A 19,059-nucleotide genomic window follows, 5' to 3' on the forward strand; every position below is an offset into this window, starting at 1 on the left:
CATAAGTGACGGTCTAGCGGCGCAGCCCATATATTAACATCCGCCGCCGTGTATAGATATTTATTTACTAAGTAATCAATCATATTTCCAAGTCCTAAAAGGAATTCTTTGTCCTGAGATCAGCACATACTAAATTTGTTTATATCTCTCTCTACGTGGATAAACTTCTATATCATAAACGGATTATATTATATCTCCCTCATAGTAATTTTTATCACACTGCTACTTATTATCATTTTCTGAATTTCTTAGCATCATTTGAGCACTATGTTTGATAGGGTATTTGAAGACGCAACCTCGCAAACGCCAATCAGAAAACGATTAACTGTACCAAAAAACACCAATCGTCGACAACGATGTCTATGCTGTCCTGTCCCCACCAACAACATCAACACGTAGAATCTTTTTCTTTCTTCATTCTTATAATGGACCCTTTTTATTCTCCGATTCACACATAAAAAACAGCATATAAAGTTTGTAACCTTTTTGGTTCTTCTTGTGTTGGTTTTCTTGGATCACGAACATGGTGGTGCGAGTGCATCTCAGTTCTCTCCTACCCTTAACTGTGTTGATCTTATTATGGAGCCTTGAGGGTGCCCTAGGAGACCCTCAGATTCTTCTGCTCAACAAAGGTTGCAGCCAATACAACGCCACGGATTTGTCCACTTTCAATCAAAATCTCAACGCAACTTTGAATGATCTCAGAGTTCAAGTTACCAACCAAAGCAAGCACTTTGCCACGGCTCAAGAAGCTAGAGGACAAGACCCTGTCTATGCCATGTTCCAATGTAGAAACTACCTCTCTACCACTGACTGCGCCGCCTGCTTCGCCGCCGCCGCCGCCCAAATCCGCAACTGCTCCGCCGGGGCTAACGGTGCCCGTGTCATCTATGACGGTTGCTTCCTCAGGTACACCTTCACCTTCACCTTCACCACCTGTATACATCACTGTTTCTTTCTTCATATCGCAGTGTTATTATTCTATGAAAGATTGTTTTATTAATAAAACAATCTTTTTTTAATTATATCTATATATCAAAACATTTTATTAATTATTATACTATTGAAGAAATTCTATAGATATTTTTTTTATGGAGAATAATGGAAGATATAATGATTTGATAGTTGTCGTGTCTGTGATGGAATTCCAATGTTTGGACTTTTGAGATTGCGTCCATGTTGTCATGTATGGTTTCTACTGTGTTAATAATGTAAACAGACTAAGTTTTAAACATGATTTGACAAAACTTTAATTAAAAAATTAGTGAAGAATTTTTTGTTGGTTTAGTCATGAGTCGTGGTTCAGCATTAGCTAGCTGAAGAGATAAAAAGGTTTGTGGTCTGAATTTGGCTTCACACCCAAATAAAATTAAATCTGAATTATATGTAAATAAGTTATACGCAAATAATTGTATATAGTTTGGGATGTAATTAAAATTAATACAAAAATGCATACAATAGAGAAATTTATTAATATAAAAGCAATTAATACAAAAATGCCTTTTTGTTAATTTTGTTCAAGAGATAAGTTCAAACAAATTTGTTAGAAAATGTATTACGAGTGTTTGTTTTTTAGGTAATTTTCAGTTTATTAGTTTCTCAATTTTTTTAATAAATATAATTGAACTTATGAATTACTTTTTTCATTCTTGAGAAAAAATGAGCGAGTTTTTGTTACATTTTCCCATGTAAATGATTAAAAAATATAAAATATAAATGCTAGTTGACTTTTTGGCATTATTAATAATGAGAAATGAGATGATATATTTCCTTTATGTCACTAGCTTGCATAAGTCGACAACAAGAACAGGGTTAATCTTATTCGAATTATAAATTATTTATACAATACTATTTTTCTTTCTTTCCTTCTTCATTATTTTATCTTATATATATATATATATATATATATATATATATATATATATATATATATATATATATATATCCCTTATTTTCCTATTTCTGTCTCTACCATAAACTAGTTGTATACATGTATTTCTTTTTTCATGTTATTTTAATGTACTTTTAAGTTATCTAAACATGCTAACAGAAAAAAAAATATAGAATTTCTTATTATTTTTCTCATTTTCCTAATCTCGTAAAATATTAATAAAATTTTCAATACAGCAGAATAAGGATGTATAGACTTCAAAAAAATGAAGATAAAAACATTAAGAATAAGATTTATATAATGAAATAACTAAAGTCAAAGTTACACGTTTCTATCTCTTATAATTTATTTCAAAATAATCAATAATTTATATAAATGAGGCGCAGTCAATGAACTAAATTTTTTGGCATCATATAGTTGTCCTAAATACAGAATTTTTTGCTTCTACATTGTTACAGTATATCACTGTTCTAGTATGAACCATTAATTAGGAGTTTAATACTACTATATTTTAAATGGTGGTTACAAGATCATTGAGTTGACTCTACCGTGATCTTTGGTTAATGTCATGAAAAACACGACCCATTTCTTAAAACTAAATCATAAAATAATACAATATAGTATGTACATACATTCGTTAAAATGCTATTGGTCTGTGAGTTGACCAATATAGAGTGATGTACACTTGTTAAACATAGATATTGAAAGATTTTATTCTTATTTATTAGAAGAAAATAAATATAAAAATTTCATTTAAGCTTTTATTTATAGAAATTCTTTAATTTTGTATTTTAAATAAGTAACTTTGATGTTTCATACTTTTAAATGTGTTGTTGAGGTATGAGAGCGCCGGCTTCTTTGACCAGACAACTTTGGCTGGGAACAGTATGATGTGTGGAAATCAGACAGCAGTTGGAGCCACTGATTTGAATACAACTGCACAGCAAGTGCTGAAGGATCTGCAAATTGCAACCCCCAAAATCACTGGTTTCTTTGCAGCTACCAAGACTCAACTGGCTGGTGCTGCAATCTATGCCATTGCACAGTGTGCTCAAACTGTATCGGAGAGTGGTTGTCTGGATTGCCTCACAGTTGGATACAACAACATTGAAGTTTGTTTACCCAATACAGAAGGCAGAGCATTTGATGCTGGATGTTTTATGAGATACTCAGAGACAGCCTTTTTTGCTGATAACCAGACAATTGATATCACACCCTTCTTGCAACAAGGTAGAGTTAAGGATAATTTCTTTACATTGATTTTTATATACAAGGTTGAATGAATGATAGTGGTGAAGGAAATCCGAGAAATGTACCTTTTTAACTGCCTTTTTATCTTGCAGGGAGTTCAAGCAAAAAGGGAGCCATTATTGGTGGGGTTGTTGGAGGTGTAGCTTTGATTGTGATCCTCCTTGCACTAATTGCCTTGCTAAGATGGTACAAGAAACCCAAGAAGGTTCGAAGAGGTAAGACAATTCGGATAACCTTTGAATTTATGATTTCTTCTGTGTTTGGTTTGACTTTTATCACAGTATGGTATAGTATAGAAGTTAACAAACTTATCATATATTATAATTTATGATTGACGGCAGAGTAAAATAGCATACTGATGGAATTGAATTTGTACTGATAACTCCTTTAGCAAAATAACATAAAATTTCTGTTTCTATGATGAATAATTGGATCCGTTTTGTCACTGAGATATTCCAAATTTTCGTTTCCTTGTCAGGTGACATATTGGGAGCAACTGACTTGAAAGGTCCAGTGTCCTACAGGTATAAGGATTTGAAGGCTGCAACAAAAAATTTCAGTGAGGAAAATAAACTGGGAGAAGGAGGTTTTGGAGATGTATACAAGGTAATTTCAACATTTTTTTTATTGGTTTACATGTTTAAAAACAAGCACGATTCATTCTGAGAAAGGTAATATCAAGAAGAGAGAAAGTTTATTAACTCGGGAGACAAAGATAAATCACTTTTTAAAACTGTTGCTGAAATCACAATTCATGGACCAGGGCACTTTGAAAAATGGGAAGATAGTTGCAGTGAAGAAATTAATTTTAGGCCCATCAGGGAAGATCGATGATCAATTTGAAAGTGAAGTGAAGCTTATAAGCAATGTTCATCACAGGAATCTGGTTCGACTCCTTGGATGTTGCAGCAAAGGCCAAGAAAGAATCCTTGTTTATGAATACATGGCAAATAAAAGCTTGGATAGATTCTTATTCGGTAAAACTCATGTCAATCTCCTAATTGAAGCATTTTGTGAGTCTCTGTTTCTCCTCTTTACTCAATCTATTTGTTAAAATTTTCAAAACAGGTGAAGTAAAGGATCCCCTCAACTGGAAACAAAGATATGATATAATTTTAGGCACAGCAAAGGGTTTGGCCTATCTGCATGAGGATTTCCACGTTTGCATCATACACAGGGATATAAAGACTAGCAATATCCTCTTGGATGATGAAATGCAACCAAGAATTGCTGATTTTGGGTTGGCAAGACTTCTACCAGAGGACCAATCTCATCTCAGTACAAGATTTGCAGGAACATTGTAAGACCAAATGTTTGTTTCTTAGATGTCTTTTACATTATTTTTCTTAGATGTTTCCATTTCATGGTATGTGTGAATAGACAATATTCTTCCATTGTTGATGCTATGAAAATTATATACATGTCAGAGGATACACAGCACCTGAGTATGCACTCCATGGTCAGTTATCAGAGAAGGCCGATGCCTACAGCTTTGGTGTTGTACTCCTAGAAATCGTAAGTGGCCAAAAGAATAGTGAATTGAGGACAGATGCTAATGGTGAATTCCTCCTTCAAAGGGTAAGCAATTTCACATGACCCTATAAGAAAATTTTCAACTTTATTTTATTGATGTACAAACAATGTCCAGTGTTTATCATATTACCTTAAAAGTTGTATTTACATGAAACACTGATATGAAACTCTTTGAAATACCAGGCATGGAAACTGTACGAGGAAGACAGGCATTTGGAGTTGGTTGACAAGAAATTGGATGGTGAAGAGTACGACGTAGAAGAAGTGAAGAAAGTGATGGAGATTGCTTTGCTTTGCATTCAAGCATCAGCTGGTGCAAGACCAACAATGTCTGAAGTAGTAGCCTCACTCAAAGGCAATAATTCACTGGGGCAAAATAGGCCCTCTATGCCTGTATTTGTTGAATCTAACTTCAGGACTCGGCCAGCTGACATCTCTACCTCAACTGCTTCCTCTACATCTAATGCTACTGCTTCCATTTCTACGCTCTCAGCTCGATGAACATATCTTACGTGAAGGAATTATTGTTTCAAAATAAGGGGATTTTTCTTCCATAATTCTTCAAGTATTGTTGCTCATTTAGTGCTACAAATACCAAGTAAATTGTCAAGTAGTGATTGATGTGAAGTTGATGAATTAGCCACTTTGTAGAACCCAACCATTAATTTTGCATTTTCTTCTAAGTTATAGTTTGGATATTTTGTATGCATAAGGAGATAGAATTTTCACAATGTCTACAAAAAGTGTTGAAATTCTGTACTAAGTGTGCCACTATGAAGTGGGTAGCTTTACATGAGCCAATAAGCAACGTTATCGTTGTTGACTACATACACTTTCCAAGTCAACCATTTGCACTGAGTTAGCATCATTATTACTCCTCCACCATATCCCACACTCATTCCTCTACATAGTGTATATGGTATCCTTAATCAATTCAATTACAAAATGAGATTAATATTCTGTATATTAATTAACTTTTATATCAATACTAAAAATTTCAAAAATATTAAAATATAATTACTGTTATTACGCCACCTCCGTTACCACGCTCACTTTAAAATTCTGTTTCATCACCACTTTTATAATTATACTTGTTGTATTATTACCGTAATCATGAATTGGAGTTTATGGTACCCTTATAACAATAGATAAAAATTATGCTTACATCAGTAATGACAATGAATGATTCTTGAATAATATATATAAAATTAAAATTAATTTATAAAGGCTTGAGTAAGGCAAGAAAAAAAAAGAGTCTAAACTATTTAAAATATATTAAGTGGTGTATTAATAATGGATCCACTATTTTTTTTAATTTTGCATTTCAAAAAAAAAAACTAACACATTATCTTTAAACACCAAAATTCATGCAAGATAATCAAAATAAATGGTTAACTGAGACTACAATTAATAGAAAAACACAAAAATAAATTTATAAATCGTAGAAATGCACTATTTTAACAAAAAATTAGAAACTCAACTGAATTAGATATAGAGGTTTTACTTTATAAAATGTTAATAACAATGAATCAAACATAATTTCAAAACAAAACACAAAACACAAACATTCAAGAATTTTTAAGAATTTTTTTAATATGACAAAAAAATAAGATAAAAGATGATATTTTAATCCAATAAGCAAATAATATGATTCCAAGATGCAAATACAAATAGTATGACTCCAAAGTATTTAGATCTACTTCTATATATAGACACATAAGTTTAAGAAAACATATAAACCATAAAATACAGTCCAAAACCAAAAACACATAAAAATAATAGAAAATAAAAATTGCAATGGCAGAGACCCACTCATCCAGTGAATACAAACTAGTTCACCTAGTCAATTTAACATTATGTAAAATTATAATTTATTTAATTTCTTAAATTATTTTTCAATTGTGTCATGTTATTTAAATTTACTCACTTAAACTTTATAAGATTTAATTAATCAAATTTTAATCTTTAATCTTGTTATAAATCATTTCAATTCTAAATGTTATTTCTTAAGTTATTCTCAAATATGTTCAAGAGATAACATTCTATCATATTTTCTTTCTGGAAAAGAATTTGTTCCCAAATTCATACCATTGGAAGATTTTTTATCATATTGTTTATGAAAATGTAAATGAAATTTATTCCTTCAAATTCCTTTTAATTTAGTTTCATTTTTCTAATTTTAACATTTTTTTAATTTTAAATAACAACTTCATTTTCATTTTAACATAATTTTCACTATTTACATTTAAATTTATATTACATTTATGTTCAAGGATAAAATGAAATCATCTAATTTTATCAATTAAAATATTTTTTAATATATCATACACCCATCATATTATACACAAATTTTTACAAACTTTAATCTCAAATCACACCATCTTTCCATTAATCTAAATAACACCGTAACGTTCTCTCCATCTTCTCAAATTTATCCATAGTGAATTATTATCTTTAATTTCTTGAACTAATATGAGTTTATTTTATTAAATTTACAAGGAATTATAATTGAATAGAGAAGATTTAGGTTCGCTAAAAGAAATTGGAAACTACTTTTTATGATAATGATTTATGACAATGAAGTAGAAAAATATTTATTTTTTAGCTTAATGAAATAAGAGAATAATATGGTCAAGTCTAATTCTAACAATATTTAAATTATATTAGCTTTCTCATTTAAAAAATACAAAAAATATTGTAGCGTTTAATTGCAACTTTTTTTAAGTTTTTTTGTTATTTAATTTTATTTTATGTTTACTTGTTTTATGTTTAGTAGTATAAAGTTAATATAGTTCTTCTCAGTATTACATCAAATTCTACGTTCTTACTTATTTTTTAAATTATAGTTAATAATGATGTGTTTTGTCACAAATATATTTAATTTTAAAAAAGATAATGATGTTTTGACACTAATTTTTTCTGCTATCATTTGACACGATTTCTCATTACTATTTACTCTTTTTTTTTTTAAATACAAAAGTTAACTTTTGTTAAGATTGTTTGACTTTCGTAAAAGTTTTCAAATGTCAAATAATTTTTTTCCTTTAAAAAAACATATGTACCACAAAAAATCTATTATATATATATATATATATATATATATATATATATATATATATATATATATATATATATATTTTCTTTTTTTTCGTGTCAAGTTTGCCTATGTTTATAGGTCACACGGACTGTTGGACAGGGCAGTGATGTTACGGTTAGAGTTGGGACTCCATTGATATGCTGACTCGCATTGCCCTATTTTAGCATGGTAAAGCACGGACTATGGTGTTATTTCTTTGTCACTTTCATGTTTTCTGACCACTAAATTAATCCACTATATGATAATGCTTTTTCTTTAAAGAACGTCTACAAACTTTAATTTTTACATTTTAACTTTATTAAGCTATGTATAAGAGATTAAAAAAATAACTTTTAATCTAAAACATTAAAAAGGTAAGTTTATGATTTTTTTATTATTTATATATTGTTTGCTCATCTTAATGTGAGATTTTCGAATCAAATTTAAAATAATAGATCTACCAAATCTTTCTTTGGTATTGGTTGATCAACTAAAGAAGATCTTTTATAAATCTCCAACATGTTAATGATACTTATTTTTATTCAAGGTTTTTCGGTCTTTATTTTATTTACATTGATATTCTTTGACATCTTTTAATTTAAATGTCAAAATGAAGTATTGCTTAACACATAATAAAAATGTCGATCTTGATTTAAAATGATTATACATTCAACTTTAACGTTTAAGAAACAGAATCTAAATTTAAGGAGTAGAAATATATATATCATTTTTAAAATTTTGGAAGAATGGTAAAAAAAATCATGGGGGTGCAAGAAGCAAACAAACATATGATTTTTCGAAGTTATAGTATTTTTTGTCTTAACTCGGCAAACTTGAACAAAACGATTACGATAATGATTGGAAAACATTTCTATAAATATATAGGAAACCAAGATAAGAAAAAAAAAAATCAAACAAATTTTCATTAACTAATATTACCTAGTGTTTCGGTTGCGAGGTCAAGTCACCAAACACCTTCACAGTTTGTTCTCTTCCACCACTCGGTCTCGCTCTTTGGTCTCCTATCTCGCTTTCCGATCCGGAGGTGTATTTCTTAGAGGTGCTCCGATGCCAAAGTCAGTAGAACCATTCCGTAATTCAATGTAACAGTAATAAATGCGATCCCTTACCTCTTTCCTTTAACCTATATTTATAGTTTTTAGCGTGGACCCGAGATTAGTGATATCTTAATATCGATCCATTCCCGGTCCATTCCCCTTAATCATGATTACCTTAATCTTTATGGGATTGATTTGTTTATTTGTCGCAAACCGACCGTTCTTACCAAGTGTCACTCTTTCTTGTCGTAGCCGTCGTCCGATCATACAGTACACCTAGTTTATATACATAAATTGAAACACAAATTTTGTATAAAATATTTTTTGCAAATATGATTTATACTTAACTAATTTTAACGTTTGAAAAATATTTATTCTTTCCTAAAATATATCACTTAATTTTAGTTTGTTTAAAATTGTCCCATCCACACTTTAATTAGCTTGAGTTGCTTCTTTGTTGTAGAGTAGCGGCTGAGGGCATCTTCCGTTAGTCAACTCCATTCATTGATAACCCTTCAATTTCTCTCTCTCTCTCTCTACCAAGCTGCTTTCTGGTTTGAATAAGAAATGCTCCACCAGTTAATCTATCAGTGTGTGTTGAACACAAAAAACAAAGAATCTATCCAGTTTGATAAATCACTTAATAAGCTTCTTAACAACCTTAATTACTATCTATACATAGTTTTACATATCTGTTTCCTTTGCTTCATATAATTTTTATATATTGGCTACTGTCAATTTTGAAACATTGTAGATTCGCTGAGAACCATTTGTGTTTCAAGGGATGAATGTGGCACTCTTATCACTTTAGCTTAAGAATTAAAGGTCCTACTCTACAAATGTCAATCTTAGGTTTTTTGATCTATGGTGCATTTCTAACTGTTTAGATTCTATTGTCAATATGCCAATTATAACGTAAGAGGCGAGAAGAGTGGAGGGGTAGCTTAACTTACTCATCTTAATTAAAGGTTAATTAACGTCAAAATTTCTAATTAAGCAACTTATATATGTACGTGTTGATCACGATTTCTGAGACCAACATGCACTACAGTGTCATCAATCATCATTAATCTTCGTCAAAAAGTCAAACCTTGCTCAATGTTTTTGCAATGTAGAAGATGGAACCACTTCCTCCTTTGTTATCTGTAGCTAAATTGTATAGAGAGGCAAGAAAGCTAAATTTTTGTACCTTCAACAAAATGCTGAAACTTGAGCTACTGGTCTTAATAACCTTGATATGGTGGAGCTCTGATAATATTCATGCATATGGTGCAGTTGAAAATATGCAGACAAATCTACTAAGCAAGGGGTGCAGCGCATACAACGCATCCAACTTGGGTAGCTTCTTTGCCAATATCAATGAAACTTTTGCAGGCCTTAGAGCACAAATTAGCAGTGATAAGAACAAGCATTTTGCCATAGAAGACAAAGCCAGGGGAGAGGTGATCACCTATGCTATGTTTCAATGCAGAAACTATCTCTCCAAAACTGAATGTCTTTCTTGCTTCGACACTGCCACCTCCGAAATCCACAACTGCTCTGCTGCTAATGGCGCCAGAATCACATACGACTCCTGCTTCCTCAGGTTTTTATAAAAAACATACTTTTTCCACTATAATATCTATGTTACCTATGAGTTATTGATTCATTAGTAAGTGGTTGAGCATTTGAGCCAGAAAATATATCTGATTTTGATGTTGGATATTCTGAAAATGTGAGATGAGGTATGAGAGCGAGAGGTTCTACGATGAAACCAATGAACCTGGCGGTGGAGTATCATGTGGGAACACGAGTTCAACTGTCACTGGTTTTAAAGTAGCTGCACAACCAGTGTTAATGGAGCTCCAGCAAGCAACACCCAAAATTAAAGGTTTTTATGCGGCTACTAAGACACTGGTTGCTGGTGGTAGTGCAATTTATGCCGTTTCACAGTGTGTTGAAACGGCCATGAAGACTAGTTGTCTGAACTGCCTACAAGTTGCACAGGACAACTTACAACGTTGTCTTCCCAACACAGATGGGACAGCATATGATGCTGGCTGTTTTATGAGATACTCCACCACACCTTTGTTTGCTGATAATCAGACTATTGATATTGCACCCTTTTTAAAACAAGGTAAAGTTGTAAAACCATTCCCTTTCTTTTGATGTATCAGTTATGTATTTTTGTTTTAAATGTTATTGTCCGTTTTCATTGTTTTGATGATTTTGAAAGAGTTTTCAGAATAAAAATAGAGTTTCTAGTGAAAAAACACGCCTTCAATAATTTTTTTATGGTACCTGCAGACCTCGTTTGGAACTGATGTCAAATTTCTTACTTCATCGCAGGAGGTTCAACGAAAAAGTGGAGTATTATAGGTGGTGGTGTTGTTGGAGCTGCTCTTCTGCTCCTTCTGTTGTTTGCTTGGATATGGTTTAGAAAATCTAAGGGGGTTCAAAGAGGTATGTAAATATGAAAAGTCTTCAATGCAATGCTTGCTATTAATAGTTTACGCTTTGCATTTTTAGTGCTTTTCAGTTGTACAATATATATATAAAATGATATGTAGTACGAAAAGGATTTCTTCAGTGCAATTTTGTTCTTCAACATCTGTTTTTTCATCCAATAACTCCACATTTTAAGCCTTTCAGTTTCCTTCATGGTTGGCTTTTGATTATTGAGTGGATAATAAGTTTTCTCAAAAGATCTGTTATTAAAATGTTCTATTTATAAGCACAAAATAAGCAAATCAAGAAGTCATATCTTGTTTTTATTACAAAATCATAAGTGGTGTGCGTTCTTAATTAGCAGGTGACATATTGGGAGCAACTGAGTTGAAAGGTCCAGTTACGTACAAATATAATGATTTGAAAGCTGCAACAAAAAAGTTCAGTGCTGAAAACAAACTTGGGGAAGGAGGTTTTGGAGCTGTATACAAGGTAAATTTATGTTGTATTTTCAACACTGTCATGAAAACCATTTACCATTTTCCCTTTTCAGTCACACAAGCTACTTTTAACAGGGTACTCTGAAAAATGGAAAAGTTGTTGCTGTAAAAAAACTAGTTTTAGGGAAATCAAGCAAGATGAAGGATGATTTTGAAGGTGAAGTGAAGCTTATAAGTAATGTTCATCATCGGAATCTCGTTAGACTTCTTGGTTGCTGCAGCAAAGGCCAAGAGAGAATCTTGGTTTATGAGTATATGGCAAATAGCAGTCTTGACAGATTCTTATTCGGTACATAATTCATGTCAAACACTGAGAGAAATTAATTCTTCTTTTACAAACATATTCATTTTTTGCCCATCTTGGCAACAATCTTACTTGGGATATAAACAGGTAACAGAAAAGGCTTCCTCAGTTGGAAACAACGCTATAATATAATTTTAGGCACAGCAAAGGGACTAGCATATCTACATGAGGAATTCCACGTGTCCATCATACACAGAGATATCAAGACTGCTAACATCCTGTTAAATGATGATCTTCAGCCAAAAATTGCTGACTTTGGGTTGGCAAGGCTTCTCCCAGAGGATTGTTCACATCTCAGCACAAAATTTGCAGGAACATTGTAAGTTAAAACTAATGCGTTAACATTGATTTCTTTACATTTAACCGAGCATCAAGTCATTTCAAAAGAGACAGATTAAAAGCTTATGTAGGAAAAACGTAACATGCCATCTGTGAGTGGTGTTTTATCAGAAAGCTTATGCACTTGCAGGGGATACACAGCTCCTGAGTATGCAATGCATGGTCAATTATCAGAAAAGGCTGATACCTACAGCTTCGGTATTGTAGTGTTAGAAATCATAAGTGGTCAAAAGAGTACTGATGTGAAGGGTGATGAGGAGAGCAGTGAATATCTTCTTCAACGAGTAAGCAAGTTGATATAATTAACTGGGAATTATTGTTTTTCTCTTGACATGATACCATTGCTTTGATTTTCACTTAACAGTCATGGAAACTGTACGAGAGAGGGTCTCACCTGGAGCTGTTGGAAGAGGGCATTGACCCTGATGAATATGATGCGGAAGAAGTGAAGAGAATAATAGAAATTGCTTTGTTATGCACTCAAGCTACAGCTGCAGCGAGGCCAACAATGTCTGAAGTAGTAGTATTACTCAAAAGCAGGAACTCAGTGGAGCACCTCCGACCAACTATGCCTGTGTTTGTTGGAACGAATGTGATGACTCGGGAAGGCAACTCTACAAGTTCATCCAATGCTAATGCTTCCATTTCTATTGTATCAGCTCGATGATAATGGGATGTAGAAAAGGGTCTTGTTCACTTCAACTAACAAGTTGACAGAGTAATTTAGATAGATGTGGATTGCTTTTCTCTTCAGTTGTTTATGAATGGTACAATTAAAGTAGAACGTATGTTAGTGACAGGTGGTGTTGACATACACCTTGTTCAAAATCATGTAAGTTTGAGTCCAATTTGACTTCTTTTTTTTTGTTGGTTTTGTCGAATTTGATTAGCTATTTACATGTGTTTCTACCTTATCTAATATAGTCCTATTAGCTTAGAAGCCGAAGTGAAACACAATTTAAATACTTATTTCTTTGAAGGTGTGTTTTAAAGATAAAACTGGAATTTCATGCTCGAAAGTGAACCATAGTTATATCAGATGTACAGTGATTAATCTTAACGCGTTTGGATATCTTGAAAAGTGTCCTAGTTATAGTACCCGTGCATCTTGTTTAAAAAAGTAATTAATCTCATTTAACTAGCTGTTACATGTGTGGGAGATCGTCTCAGTTTCATACAATACATTAACCATACCAAACAATTTATTTGGGTACTCTTTATTTGTTTTAAACAACTCAATTAATTTATTGTAACTGGAACCCCTCCTTAAACTCAAGAGTTGCATGTGTTTTATATCCTTCTCGTACATGTAACTGGAACCCCAACTAAACTCATGTGTTCATATTGCAAATATGTGGATAATATTATTAATCAAAATATGTATTTTATTACTTCATTAATTACTAAAATATAAGTGGTTTAAGATATTTTAATTTGTAATAGAATGAACATGCTAAATCATCATGGAGTTGCATATATTTTCCAAAATTGTCTAAAGTCTACTTTTGAGTGCGCCACTATATGAAGTGGGTAGCTATGGAAATCATTCACTTATTGCATCTCTCTCTCTCTATATATATATATTATAACTTCTAAACGTAACCAAATACTTGTGTATTCTGTCTCTTAATATTTTAAACAGCTAGAAGTTGTGATGATGAAACCTAATCTACTGGTCTTAATCTTGATATGGTGCTGCACTATTAATATTGTTCATGCATATGGTTCAGTTGCAAACCCACAAACACATTTTCTAAACCAGAGGTGCAGCAAATACAACGCATCCAACTTGCGTAGCTTCTTTGGCAGTATCAATGAATCGTTTTCAAGGCTCAGAGATCAAGTTAATAATCATAGAAAACACTTCGTCACCGCAGAATCACAAGCCAGGGGAAAGATCCTCACACATACTATGTTTCAATGCAGAAACTACCTCTCCAGAATTGACTGTCTTGCTTGCTTCAACACTGCATCCACCCAAATCCGCAACTGTTCTTCTGCCAAAGCTGCTAGAGTCATATACGATGGCTGCTTTCTCAGGTACGAGAGAGGGAGGTTCTACAATCAGACCACTGAACCTGACAATGGTGTCTCATGTGGGAACATGAGTTCAAATGCCACTAGTTTTAAATTAGTTGCAGAAAAAGTGTTAATGGAGCTCCAAACCACAACAGCCAAAACCAAAGGGTTTTATGCAGCTACTAAGACAGAGGTGGCTGGTGGTAGTGCAATTTATGCCATTGCTCAGTGTGTTGAAACTGCCACAGAAGATGACTGTCTGCAATGCATGACTGTTGGATACAACAACTTACAAAGTTGTCTTCCCAACACAGAGGGTAGAGCATATGATGCTGGTTGTTTTGTGAGATACTCCACCACACCCTTCTTTGCTGATAACCAAACCATTGATATCACACCCTATTTAGATCAAGGTAGAATTTCAATAATTCCAATTTACTTTTTATGAAGGGTTAGATCTATGTTGATTGAAAATGTCCTTACTTGCTTGTTTGTTTAAGAGACGGACCTACTTTAAAAAACTTTTAAGAAAATGATACATTAATGATCAAGATTAAACTTGGTCTAAGATATTTTATATACAAACATCTTTTTTAATCATTATACTTGGTCATGGAGTTGAAGGCACATCATATATCTATACCAAATTGTTTAGATTCTCTGGTGAGTGCTCCACTATAAGAGGTGAGAAGGTGGTAGCCTTACTTATCTTGAAATGAAATCATTCATGCACCTGTTGAAGTGAACTTCTGTATTGACTCAGCTTTCTGAGTCCACCATCCACTACGGTGCCATCATTAATCATTCATCAACTGTCAAGCTTCAATGGTTTTCCACCATAGAAGATTAAACTCCCTCCCTATCTAAGTAAACAAAAAAGAACCTTCCTGTGAGACTATATATACACAAAGAAGATTAAAACAGGATAAGCTATGACTGAAAAAAACTTGTCTGATGGTGAAAGTTAGTGGCCTAAACCTTGATGTGGTGCTGATAATGTTGTTCATGGCGCAGTTGGAAATCCACAGCCATATCTACTGAACAAGGGGTGCAGCTCATACAACTCATCCAACTTGCCTAGCTTCTTTGAGAATATCAATGAAACGTTTTCAAGTCTGAAAGCACAAATTAGCAATAATCAGAACAAGCACTTTGCCACAGCAAATAGCACCAGGGGAGAGGTGCTAACATATGCTATGTTTCAATGCAGAAACTATCTCTTCAAAACTGAATGTCTTGCTTGCTTCAACACTGCCTCCACCCAAATCCGCAACTGCTCTGCTGCCAACGGTGCCAGAATCATATACGACGGTTGCTTCCTCAGGTTTCTTATTCACATTACACATTAAACACACCACATGCTACACATAATTTTATTTGGATCTTCTTGGTCAAATACAGAGTCAATTTGTTTATATGTTTGAATTTGATATCGGTTGGTTTGACAAGGTACGAGACTGGGAGGTTCTACGAAGAGACTACTGAACCTGGGAATGGTGAATCGTGTGGAAACACCAGTGCAATGGTTGTTGGTTTTAGCTTAGCTGCTCAACAAGTGCTAATGCAGCTCCAAACAGTAACACCCAAAATCAAAGGTTTTTATGCAGCTACTAAGGCAACAATGGCTGGTGGTGGTGCAATTTATGCTGTTGCACAATGTGTTGAAACTGCCGCGGAGAATGATTGTTTGAGATGCATGCAAGTTGGATACAACAACTTACAAAGTTGTCTTCCCAACACAGAGGGTAGAGCATATGATGCTGGTTGTTTCATGAGATACTCCACCACACCCTTCTTTCCTGATAACCAAACCATTGATATCACACCCTATTTAAAACGAGGTGAATTCATGACAGCAATTTCCTTCCTTTGTTTTTTAGATTAGTGAATGTATGTGATGCTCTAGCTGATTTTTACTTATATAATGAGTGTTCTTAATTTTACATAACTTGGAAATTTTGAGTAGTTACTGTTAGAAAAATTAACCCAGATAACATAAAATCAGTTAATAAAAACAGTGCAACCGAGTTAATACTTTTTTGTATTGCAGGAGGTTCAAGAAAGAAGTGGATCATTGTAGGTGTTGTTGTTGGAAGTGGAGGTCTACTTCTCATCATCCTTGCAGTGTTTGCCTTTCGAAGATCCAGAAAACCTAAGAGGTTTCCAAGAGGTAAGTTATAAATTTTGAAATCTTTAACTTCATTATGCTTGATACTAAATATCGGTGCTTTGCATCTCATATCAGTGCAAATTGCAATTGTAATCTCTTTTGATCACAGATTTCTATTTTAAAATAATCTTGTTATTCCAAAGAACAAAAGTTAGACCATTTATATAAAGTTAAAGTTAGAAATGCTTTATCTACTTGTTTGTAATGAAGAAAATTCGTTTGAGTTACTTATATTCTTGTTACTAAATTTTCGAGTCAAATGATACAGATTGTTATTTAGAAAAAAAAGAAAAACTACAAAACATTGTTGGTGTTGGGAAAGAATACATATTCAGACTTCATGTCAAGAATACAAGAGTTTTATCCAAAATTCTGTAAATCCAAGAAGACATTCTTGTTTTAATTTATCAGAAAATCAAACCTACTTTATATTCCTTCGCAGGTGATATATTGGGAGCAACCGAGTTGAAAGGTCCAGTTAATTACAAATACGCCGACTTGAAAGGAGCAACACAAAATTTTAGCAACGAAAACAAACTTGGAGAAGGAGGATTCGGTGGTGTATACAAGGTAACTGTTGTGTTTAAGTATTGCAATGGAGAGCATGTTCAAAAACACAACAAGGATATTCTAAAATGTTAATGCTCCAACAACTTTAATAACAGAGAAAAATCACTTTCGTTCTAAAATTAATCAATGATATTGATCAGGGTACTCTGAAAAATGGAAAAATTGTTGCAGTCAAGAAATTAGTGTTGGGGAAATCAAGCAAGATGGAGGATGATTTTGAGAGTGAAGTGAAGCTAATAAGTAATGCTCATCACCGAAATCTGGTTAGACTTCTTGGTTGCTGCATTAAAGGAGAAGAAAGAATCCTGGTTTATGAATACATGGCCAACAGTAGTCTTGACAGATTTTTATTTGGTAACTTTCAACCTCTAATAGAATAATATCATTTTCTTAAAATTTTATTATTTTCCTTCTCTTTTTCACCCATTTTTAAGTCCATGATACAAACCTGATGGAAACAGGTGACAGAGGTCCCTTGAATTGGAAACAACGGTATGATATAATTTTGGGCACAGCAAGAGGACTAGCATATCTACATGAGGACTTCCATGTCTCCATCATACATAGAGATATCAAAACTGCTAATATCCTTCTGGATGATGATCTTCAGCCTAAAATTGCTGATTTTGGGTTGGCAAGGCTTCTGCCAGAGGATCGTTCTCACCTTAGCACAAGATTTGCAGGAACATTGTAAGTCAGAACAATTTGCATTTCTTGACATTCATGTTGGAAAAATGTAACATGTTATCTGTAAGTGTTCATTCATCAACTACGGACTGCTACATGTTCTGTGCACTTGTCAGGGGATACACAGCACCTGAGTATGCAATGCATGGCCAATTATCAGAGAAGGCTGATACCTACAGCTATGGCATTGTAGTCCTAGAAATAGTAAGTGGCCAAAAGAGTACAAATGTGAAAGAAGATGAAGATGGTCGTGAATACCTTCTTCAACGAGTAAGTGATTTTTCTCATGGATTTGTTAGCTTTTTCATGTGGGATGGTTGAACTTTGATTTTCACTCAACAGGCTTGGGGACTGTATGAGAGAGGCATGCAGTTGGAGCTTGTGGATGAGGCCATAGACCCTAATGAGTATGATGCAGAAGAAGCAAAGAAAATTATAGAAATTGCGTTGTTATGCACTCAGGCATCAGCTGCAACGAGACCAACAATGTCTGAAGCAGTAGTGCTACTGAAAAGCAAGAGCTTCCCAGACCACCTGCGACCAACTATGCCTGTGTTTGTTGTATCCAGTTTGAAGTCTCGAGAAGACAATTCTAGGTCTGTCTCAACTACTGCTTCTTCATCCAATGCTACTGCCTCCATTTCTTTGCCATCAGCTCGATGAATGTAACAGACTAAAATGAACAATCAGAGGATTTATCTTTATTCCATCCCTATCAATCAAACAACTTGAACGTATGTTGTAAAATAGTATTGTGGGGTTGTTGAGTTGGTGGTAAGAATTCATGTAGAGTTAAAAGTTCCAAGTTGAAATCAGAAAGTTGAGCCTACCTTAACATATATGTACCAGTCCAGCCACATCAAAGTAACTGTAATTATACCTAAGTTAATTTATTTTTTCAATGTCTATTATTTATTATAATATAAAAATATTAGAAAAATTATTTTATTGAACATATTTATTTTGCTGATAAATAGTTTAAATGTTAGCTGTTTATTCAATTACAATTTTTATTTTTTTTTTATATATATTTTTTATTGTCACATGTGTTTAAGTTAATATAATCTTTTACTCGTTTATTTTGTTTTTATACCGAAGAGAATATATTTCAACTTTATTATTTTGTTAATTAATATAATTGATTATCATAAACATTGAAATCTATTAAGTATGATTTATATTTAAATTATTAATCTTTTTATACTTTCTTTTTTCATTTTTAATTCCACCTATT

The 19,059-nt window shown here is 33.0% G+C and overlaps 3 protein-coding genes across 3 annotated transcripts; all 3 read left to right on the plus strand.

The window, feature by feature from the left end:
- The first annotated feature begins 329 nt into the window (after nucleotides 1-329).
- LOC108341932 (cysteine-rich receptor-like protein kinase 43) lies at nucleotides 330-5,501 on the plus strand. The gene is made up of 8 exons (XM_017579617.2): nucleotides 330-909; nucleotides 2,730-3,121; nucleotides 3,235-3,357; nucleotides 3,621-3,748; nucleotides 3,906-4,119; nucleotides 4,211-4,442; nucleotides 4,570-4,720; nucleotides 4,859-5,501. The coding sequence occupies exons 1-8, from the start codon at nucleotides 524-526 to the stop codon at nucleotides 5,174-5,176; spliced, it is 1,944 nt and encodes a 647-aa protein (XP_017435106.1). The 5' UTR covers nucleotides 330-523; the 3' UTR covers nucleotides 5,177-5,501.
- Nucleotides 5,502-9,974: 4,473 nt separating this feature from the next.
- On the plus strand, nucleotides 9,975-13,202 carry LOC108342702 (cold-responsive protein kinase 1). The gene is given in 8 exon segments (XM_052879076.1): nucleotides 9,975-10,434; nucleotides 10,529-10,925; nucleotides 11,138-11,251; nucleotides 11,601-11,728; nucleotides 11,812-12,025; nucleotides 12,128-12,359; nucleotides 12,510-12,663; nucleotides 12,744-13,202. Coding segments are annotated over 8 exon segments (1,968 nt in total). The 5' UTR covers nucleotides 9,975-10,008; the 3' UTR covers nucleotides 13,047-13,202.
- An 801-nt stretch (nucleotides 13,203-14,003) lies between these two features.
- Nucleotides 14,004-18,780, plus strand: LOC108341231 (cysteine-rich receptor-like protein kinase 42). The gene is made up of 9 exons (XM_017578921.2): nucleotides 14,004-14,811; nucleotides 15,413-15,722; nucleotides 15,848-16,239; nucleotides 16,449-16,568; nucleotides 17,011-17,138; nucleotides 17,279-17,492; nucleotides 17,600-17,828; nucleotides 17,942-18,095; nucleotides 18,168-18,780. Exons 1-9 carry the CDS (start codon nucleotides 14,034-14,036, stop codon nucleotides 18,486-18,488), a joined length of 2,646 nt encoding a protein of 881 aa, XP_017434410.1. The 5' UTR covers nucleotides 14,004-14,033; the 3' UTR covers nucleotides 18,489-18,780.
- Nucleotides 18,781-19,059: the final 279 nt, after the last annotated feature.

Source organism: Vigna angularis, chromosome 6 (assembly GCF_016808095.1).
Source record: "Vigna angularis cultivar LongXiaoDou No.4 chromosome 6, ASM1680809v1, whole genome shotgun sequence".
Lineage (NCBI taxonomy): Eukaryota > Viridiplantae > Streptophyta > Magnoliopsida > Fabales > Fabaceae > Vigna > Vigna angularis.

What these genes read in the sequence shown, in the direction of transcription:
- LOC108341932 (XM_017579617.2), top strand. Translation starts at nt 524, where the DNA reads ATGGTGGTGCGAGTGCATCTCAGTTCTCTCCTACCCTTAACTGTGTTG. An exon ending in GTTTTGGAGATGTATACAAG is followed by an intron (nt 3,749 to 3,905) that starts GTAATTTCAACA and finishes TTCATGGACCAG; the next exon opens with GGCACTTTGAAAAATGGGAA. An exon ending in CTTGGATAGATTCTTATTCG is followed by an intron (nt 4,120 to 4,210) that starts GTAAAACTCATG and finishes TTTTCAAAACAG; the next exon opens with GTGAAGTAAAGGATCCCCTC.
- LOC108341231 (XM_017578921.2), top strand. Translation starts at nt 14,034, where the DNA reads ATGATGAAACCTAATCTACTGGTCTTAATCTTGATATGGTGCTGCACT. An exon ending in CACACCCTATTTAGATCAAG is followed by an intron (nt 14,812 to 15,412) that starts GTAGAATTTCAA and finishes TTCATGGCGCAG; the next exon opens with TTGGAAATCCACAGCCATAT. An exon ending in GATTCGGTGGTGTATACAAG is followed by an intron (nt 17,139 to 17,278) that starts GTAACTGTTGTG and finishes GATATTGATCAG; the next exon opens with GGTACTCTGAAAAATGGAAA.